The sequence below is a fragment of the Symphodus melops genome (assembly GCF_947650265.1).
Source record: "Symphodus melops genome assembly, chromosome: 2".
In the NCBI taxonomy this organism is placed as follows: domain Eukaryota; kingdom Metazoa; phylum Chordata; class Actinopteri; order Labriformes; family Labridae; genus Symphodus; species Symphodus melops.
In genome coordinates, this window is record NC_136692.1 from 30,205,049 (window position 1) to 30,214,063 (window position 9,015).

Consider the following 9,015-nt stretch of genomic DNA (forward strand, 5'->3'; position numbering starts at 1 on the left):
CCCCCCCCCCCACCACCACACACACACACACACACACACCTTCCCTGTCTATAATTTCTTCCTGAGGTTTTGAAAAAGCTGCGATATCAGTAATTGCGGCTCAGAGGACGCTGACTGTGTCCCTGAAACACCTCGGATGCACAAGTCAATTCCACTCTCGTCGTCGTCATTCTTCACCGTGTAATTTCACTCAGTGCGTTTAGCTTCCAACACAATTTACTTGCAGGGCGCACAGCTTTACTGGCAGCATTCATTGGTTTCTGTGAAACATTGGCTTCCCAGAGCCCGGTCATTCTTAGAAATAATTAAATTTGCCCGCTTCAGTCTGCAGCTCATTAACCTTTCGTTTGACCTCCAAAGAAATCTTCGGGATGTTTTTCTTCAAACTGTAATAGATGGCCTAAGACCTTTTTTTTCATCATGGAACCTGCTGCGTTCGGGACCACATGCCTGCACCCATAGGATATTTCACAGCACCCATCTGCTCCATGTGCCATTCTGCCAAGACATCCGGTTCTCTGGCACTTTGCATGCCCTCGCAGGAACCATTAAATATCACTTTATAATTATGACTGTCAGAAGTGAAAGGGCCATAAATGGACTGATGTAAAACAGGCTTCTCCAACACGTCGATTTCAGTCTTTTCAGTGACTCACTAAGAGGTTCACTGACCGTGCACAATGAACGCACCTTGAATGGTCCTCCCACTTCAAATCAATCAAACTCACAGCTTTCCCAAGAGACAATAATACGACAGGTCAATCAGCTGTCAGCGGGAAACTGTGACAAGTTTGTCAACATCTGAATCTGACCAATCACAGCAACCGAGCAGAAAACCTCCATCGTCGTGTCGGCTCAGATCTGCCGTACGCTTCACCCCACGCAAAGCAGGACGAGCTTCATGGTGTCGGTGTTTCAGCATCAAGTGTGAAGTCCACGCTTACTTTACAGCAAACTACCAACCGAGAAGCAACAGAAAATCTCTCGGCCAACACGGGAGAGTGACTGATGCAGAGTTTGGCGTTAACGCAGAAGCACGTCGAGTCTCAGCGCTCTGTAAGTCGATTCAATCAAGCGTTGATGTAAGTGGAAGGACACGGAGGTTCTCCCTCATTCGCAGTGACGAGAAGAAGACACACGATCAAAGTGAGACAGACTGCATGTGAGGGCAGAGACGTCGACCCCCATGACACCCACCTCCGCGCTCAACCACCTGGAGGGAATGCAATATTTAGGTGTTAGATTGCCAGTGTGGCTTTTTCCTACTTGCAAGCCGGCGTACGTTTTCATCATCAGTGTGGAAAGAGAGCTCCACTATGCAAACACACCTAGGGGGCAGTCTCTCCTCGAGTAAACACCGGCCAAACTAATTACATATATTCACATGGAGTTGTGGGGATAACACTATGAAGTGCAGGTACTACAAATAAAAGATTCAGCACGCTGCTCACACACACACACACACACACACACTCGCAGACTCTCATTAAATATGTGTCCTTAGGCAAGAGAAATGAATTTCATGGATGCACACAAGACAAAGAAATGATGAAATCGCCCTCTTTCTTAATTATTTCCAACGTATTGACTGACAAGTGGAAGGCAGCTAATTAACTGTTTGTTTCTTTGTCAATCGTTTGGATATAATTGACAGAATGGAGCCAACATGAGGAGCACGTGTGTGTGCTTTCCGTGCACGTATGTGTGTGTGTGTGTGTGCATATGTTTGAGCGCTCTGTAAAGCACTTCCATGCATCCACTACCTGTCCTGCTTTTTTCCCCAAGTCAGGTCGCAGGGAGCTGGAACCGATGCAGCTGCCAGCTGCCATTGAGCCAGACGCACATTAAAATGCAAATGAAAGTGAGTGTCATTAAAGTGTCCAAACATTAAAGCTTTGTTCATTGATTGGACAGTTCAGCTGAAGAGGGGCAGGACAGAGAGTGGGGGATGACATGCAGCAAAGGGGAGAGGCGAGATTCGAACCCACAACCACGACCACCAGGACTTTAGCCTCTGTACCATGGGAAGTGCATTCTAACCCGGGATTGGTTATTTCATTATATTATATAGTTGGTTATATTATTTTATTGGTTATATTATTATTATTATTATTATTATTATTATTATTATTATTATAGCAATTGTTTTTTGTGTGCACACAAAATTGTGTGATAAAAATACAATAAAAAATAATAAAAAAGAAATAAAAATACAACTTATTATTATGTATAAATATAAATTATTATAACTTGTCATTATAATAATTATATTATAATAATATATAATTAATATAATTATGTATTATTATTATTATTGGTTATATTAAATATTGGTGCATTATAACGCCCTGCATCCTGCTCCTGGGTTTAGTGCAGAACTTTAAAAGGAGGTCATGACCTCTGACATGTTTTCTTACACACTGACAGTGATGGAGTCGCTCCAGTGTGTTTGGATGGAGCTAGCTAGTTTCTTCCCTGTTGTCCTCCGTCTCTGTGCCAAGCTAAGATAAACCCTTCAGGTCGTCTCTCCTGCAGAGACACAGAGCAGAGAAACTGATCTCCAAGTTTTCATCGAACTCCCACCGAGGACGCAAAGCACACACTCTCCCCGAAATGAGGCTGCATGTTCCTTAAATGGAGAGCTTCACAGCTGGCTTAGTTTACCTTCTTCCACTTCATTACAGGTAGTGATGGGGGGGCGTAAACACACACACACACACACACACACACACACACACACAACAGCAAACAATGCAAAGCAGAGGGACTCTGCAGTGTCAATTACTTCACTCTGTTACCCAGCCAACTTTGCAGAATTTCTGTCACACATGGTTGTATATATACACACACACACACACACACACACACACACACACACACACACTGACTAAACACTTTGAGTTAACCTTTAGAAGGCCAACAGTAGCCCGCTAGCTATTAGACCTTTAAACAATGCTAGATGTGCAGCACACACAAATACACACACACACACACACGCACACACACACACACACACACACACACATAAAGGAAGTGTTTTTAAGTAGGAAATTAATACTTTGTCTCGCTTGTCAAATGCAAACGCACACACGCACGCACACACACACACACACACACACACACACACACACACACACGCTCTTACACTAAAGCTACTGTGTAATGAAAGTAGCCTTTCTGCAAAGAACAGCTAATTACCTGTAAAATTGACTGATGTGGGCAGAACTGACGACTGACGGCTGAACTTGGCAACTTATCTGAGTGCTGTGTGTGTGTGTGTGTGTGTGTGTGTGTGGGTGTGTGTGTGTGTGTGTGTGTGTGTGTGTGTGTGTTACAGAGCATATCAAATGGAGGAGAGAGTTAGGGTAAAGTATAAGAAAGCCTGAAGGAAAGTTGAAGGCTCCACAGCCTCTCTTGCTTTTCCTGTAAGAACTCGGAGTCCGTCCACTTCACTTAAAAGTTTCATGATGTATTCTGAGACTGCACAGAAAGTCCACGTCCACAACTTCTAAAAGAAAAAAAAATAAACAAAAATCAAAGTTCAGTGTGTTCTGCAGCCGTCCAGGGGGCATGATCAACACGATCAAATATTCCAAGTGTTTCCTCGCTCTACTCCTGCAGCATAGTAAACACCTGCACTTCTCCATTTGCATCTGTTCTCTCAGCTCGGGACGCAGGCTGGAAGCACGGAGGACTCTGGACAGAGATGCACCTCTGCATGAGATATACGAACGAGGACGAGCTCTGAACGTTTCACACACATCCCTCAGGTGTGATAAGCTACGAGAGGAAGTAACAACTGCAGCGTCCACGAGACTTTTCAGCCTGTGATAAGAACGTGTTTGTCCCACCATGAGATGCTCCCTGAGACATCCTCACATGTGACTCCTTTTGAATGCGTGCTTGTGGAAGCGTTTGGCGCCCTCTCTGCCTTCGTCTACACATGACATCACCCTCAGTGAATCTCCCGCAGCCCGACCTGTCACGGGTCTGTGAGCAGGACGAGCACACGTGCAGTCGTTCGCAGAGACTCCTCGATAACGAGAACGAGCGCTTTGTTTTTTTGGCTCAGACTGAGTCAGCACTGTTCGACTGGCAGCTTCAACAAACTGAACCGTCACCAAATGATATCATGCACGCCACCCTTCAGCACATTAAAGTCATCAGTTCACTGTTTTGTTCGTGGTTTATGTTTGTGCATGTAACGAGGCTAAACTGCTAATATGCAGATGAGGAAGCCTGCTTTCCTGAGGGTGAGAGGGGCCGGCTTTCCTGGCTCTGCAGGGGGCGCTGGCTGGCTTAAATCAATGACTAATGGTCTCCCGTCCCTCAGCAGCCACTGCTGAAGTGCCCTTGGAAGAGCCGCCGAACCCCCAATTGCTCCAATTGAGCTGCTCAGTGGCCAGAAATGCAAAACGGTGGCTGCTACTGATTGGTCACCAAATGGGGTTGAGTGAAAGAGTGCAACCAGGGTGGGAAAGCAGCCACTGTGGATATGCTGGTTCTCTCCAGCCAAAGCTTGAACCATAAGTTGGTTTACTTTGCCAGCCAGCTTGGCAGGTAGCTGAGCGACATTTGGAGGCTAACTCTGCTCTGGAACTCAAGTTGGCTTATAAACTGGAGGAAAGTATCTGATGAGTATGTTTGAAAAGCGGCCACGTTGTCAGCAAAGTGGTCTTATTCTACATTAAGACCTTTGATTGAAGTTGGCAACGAGCCTTGACACACACACACACACACACACACACACACACACACACACACACACGCTGGTCAAACAGACAAACAGGTGAACACTACTCTTTGTGTCCTGCTGTTAAGTTAAACGTTGTTGTGTTTGAGAGCTGAACCTGATGGTTCCTGTTTGAAGCCGAGGGCCCGCTGAGCGACTGGCTCATATTCAGTCCGACTGCCTTTATTATACCACATATAATTTACAGTGCAGCTATTACTAAAGATCAATAGCACTTAAACTGCTCCATTGATATTGAAACCTGCACTGATTTACAAGCAGATAGGTCTTTGTCAAACACACACACACACACACACACACACACACACACCAATGCCTCTTGTATATTTGATATGATGCAGCGACTTCCTAAATATCCCGATGTTGTCCTTGCTCGCTGTTCATTTCCGGTGATTGCTCTTTGAAGCACACGCTCTTGAAAGCACTCTCTCTCTCTCTCTCTCTCTCTCTCTCTCTCTCTTGGCTGAATAAAAATCAGGCTTTTCATTAGACTGGATTGCGCCGTGTGTGTGTGTGTGTGTGTGTGTGTGTGTGTTTCTGTTGGTCTCCAGGTAACTTTTAGAGTTTTTTTTTAGGCCAGCTGGTCCACAAACCTGCACGCACTCAATCACTTTTCTTTTTGCTTTTCATGGAAGGACACCGTGCTGATTTACGTCAACTCCAAAATGCAATAAAAAATAATGTTGTTTGAAGGATTTACAAAGATCCTTGTACCAATAAAAAAACTAAAAAAACATGCAAGTACACACACAAACAGACTTTTGTGACCTTCACTACAAATAAAGCTAATGGCAGGGGAAAGTGTGTGTGTGTGTGTGTGTGTGTGTGTGTGTGTGTGTGGAGTGTGTGTGTGTGGAGTGTGAGTGTGTGTGGAGTGTGAGTGCCAGCTACCAATGCACTCGGACTCAGGGACTGTCAGCACTGCCAAGGATATGACACCGGCCCTGCAAAAAACAACGGGCAGATGGATGGATGGAGCGGGGGCAGAGGACGGAAATCCTTTAAAGCCAACGAGCAGAGCGAGACGACCAGCACACCGGGGCTCGCACTGGTTTGGTGGCCACCCAGTGCTGTGGGGGGGTCATGGTGTGCTGGGACTGGCTGGCGTAGCACAGACAGATTCTGCACAGTCATGTCAATTACTTCCTTATGAAATATAAAGTGTCACATGAGTCACAGCATCCCCATACAGTCCCATGGTACGATGCACTTTTTAACATGTTCTTAACATGTTCACAGCCTGGGTCGAAGAATGCATTCAGTCTTAATGGTTTAGTTTCTTCACGATGTTTGATGCTCTGGTTTTTTTTGCAGCACGTTTCAGTTCTTGCACCAATGCAAAGCGAATGCTCGCTCTCTCCTCTGTGTTTGTATCTGTGTGTGTGACAGGTACATTTCAATCACCTGGAAGATGTGACACTCTGCTCGTATGACCACAAACACAAACCCCCCCCCCACACACACACACACACACACACACACACACACACGTCTGTGCAGGGCAAATTCCTTGGCCAACAGTTAAGGTCATTTTTAAATCAGAATGTCAATTTTCATCTTGATGACAACCAGCCAGCGGAGTCAAAGTCAATCTGCAGGCCCGCGTCAGCGCAGACTCCAGGTCCTGTTCTCAGAAATTTCATCACATAAAATGCTACTTGAAATGTCAAACCCCCCCCCCCCCCCTCCTGGGGAATCTCATCGATTTGCTGATTTATCCAATAACTGGTTATCAGTAACAGCCGCAGCACACGGAAAATGGACATTTCTACCCACGCTTCCTCCCCGCTTTGCTTTTGGTGATGAAAACTCAGAAAGTATTACATTACATGTCTGCAGTTCAACGACCTGCCCGAATTTCTTCTGGCTTGTCGTAATAAATCATCCAAATCCTCCTTCAATATGTGTCTTAATCCGTACAGCATTACATTTATATTCCTATGGGAACCATCGTTTTGCTTTAAAGAATATGTTTGATTGTATTACACACAGTTTAACACAGGAAATCACCTTTTCAGACAGGGAGCAGGTGCTGAATGCAGCTGCTTCTAAATAACCTTTCGCTCTGTTTTTGCATCATTTTGATCCATTGCACACAAGATAACCAATAAACACTCAGACAGAGCTGAGCCTGAATGTGATTGGGCCTCTCGGGATAATTGGGGGATGACATTAACATGGCTGCATGATAATTACAGCCATGTGGACAAACACATGAACATATCGAGGTGGGGGGGGGAATTGCATTCCAAAATTGAGCGAGCAGCAACACACAGCACGCGCGCACGTCGCGTGCAAACAAGTGCACAGGTGGAGTATTTTTTCCAAACGTGCAGAATGACTTTTTGGCAGACACACCGGGTTCGGGGAGATGAATGTGAAGGGAGAATCATTTAAGAGAGGGTGAGAGGGAAGGAGTGAGACGTGATAACCGGGCGGCGTCTCCATCTCCTCCCAGAACCCTCTGCACAAAGATGCCGCCCCGCCGGGCCAATCCGTCCCGTCGATCGAGCGTCCCACCGACGCCTTGCAACAACTCTGTGCAAAGGAAGCATATTGATATTCACTCCACGCACCAACCACTGACACACACGCACACACACATACACACACACACGCACACACGCACACACACACACACACACACTCCTCTCTCATTTCCAAACCAACAAAGAAAGAGTGTGGATATTCTAAGAAAGCGAGAGATGGTGTTGTAACAACCAGAGCTGTGTACAAAAACATTGATCCAGATGTCCTCCCAAGCATCATAGAGCCATAAGGTCACCCATCCAGCCAAAAGAAAGCCACCCAGGCACCCAGCATTGCACAGTTTTTTATCTACTATCCGCCACCCTGCTGCATGTTAATTCAAGGAGCCAACCAATAAACATGCCACCCATCATACTCAGTCACGCACGAGGCCACCCAGCCATCAACTCAGCAATCCAACCACACGGGCCAGCGGAGCATCGCAACTCTCCAGCCCGAGAGCAGGTGCGCGCCGCCGGGAGGGATGCGTGCGTCTTACCTTGAGCGCCTCTATATCCAAAGATGTCGACCGGTCCATGACGGAGAAGTGAAGTGCTGCAAGTCAGTCACGAAAATAGAAGTCCCGGCGGCGAAGACGAGGAGTCGAGGGATTAAAAATGAGGGAAGAAAAGAAAAAGTTGGAATGCTCTCTAGAGTCCCAAACTCTGGTGCAACATCCCCTGGATCAGCGTTTCGATCAGCTTATTAATATTCCACCGCGACGAATTCTCTCAGTTTCATTCCTCCGGGTGGGACGCCTGGTAAAATCGGGACTCCATGCCGTGGAAGTCCCCCGACCACCACCTCCGGTCCCCGGTTTGCCGGTGCAGGGAGGAAATATAAAATGTGAAGGATAAGGAATAAGACAGCGGAAGCCGTGCGTAATGTTTCAAGTTGCGGCTTTTGCGCACTTGACAAGCCGGTGCGTCTTCCTTTTTTTGGTGTTACATCTGAGTAGGTAATATTACCCCCACTGCAGGAATGAAGCCAGAGAGACTCTCCTGTCAGTCGGTCAGCGGATAAATACCGTTGTATCCCGTTGAAATCCCGTTAAACGTGAGAGTGATGTTATGTCTGCTCGCGCAGCAGTGAAGGAGAAGGAGTCCGGATCAGATAGATGATTTCTGCCTTGCCTGGGCGACTTCCATGCGGCAAACCGCCAGAGATATCAGCTCTCACTGGAAGAAAAGCGAGAGAGAGAGGGAGAGAGAGAGAGAGAGAGAGAGAGAGAGAGAGAGAGAGAGAGGGAGAGAGAGAGAGAGAGAGAGAGAGAGAGAGAGAGAGGATGTCCTGGAGGGAGAAACGCTGAAGAGAGGAGATCAGCAGAGCTGTGAGAGTTGAGACGAGAGGAGAGAAAGATGCAAGGTTTATGGTGTATATTATTCCAAAGACTGACGCACCGGTGTGTGTGTGTGTGCGCGCGCGCGCGCGTGTTTGTTAAGGGTATAGGAGGGTGAGGAGAGGAGAAGAGGAGAAGACTCTTTCTAATCAAGTAGATGAAAAGAAAATGTTGCTTTGTCACTGAAGACGAGAGAGAGATTTAAATGCAGAGAATGGAAGGCTGTTACAGAAAGTCTGGTGTGTGTGTGTGTGTGTGTGTGTGTGTGCGTGTGTGTGTGACGTGCATATGAGTATGATGAAACTGTGTGTCTGCAAAAATAGAAGGCACAAGTACTAAATTGTATGTCTATGTAAGTATTATAGCCCTATAGCGGATCTAAAGGGAGACAGAA

General features: G+C 46.5%; 1 protein-coding gene across 2 annotated transcripts in view; it reads right to left on the minus strand.

Annotated features, from left to right (window-relative positions):
• The window catches only part of LOC306818793 (zeta-sarcoglycan-like), a 313,446-nt gene extending 304,698 nt beyond the window's left edge, over nucleotides 1–8,748 (minus strand). For both annotated transcript variants that reach the window (XM_079336511.1, XM_079336512.1), the window contains exon 1: nucleotides 7,782–8,748. In XM_079336511.1, coding sequence (XP_079192637.1) covers nucleotides 7,782–7,820 — 39 coding nt within the window. In that variant the 5' untranslated portion in view covers nucleotides 7,821–8,748. The remainder of the gene's footprint in view (nucleotides 1–7,781) is intronic.
• Between the last annotated feature and the right edge of the window lie 267 nt (nucleotides 8,749–9,015).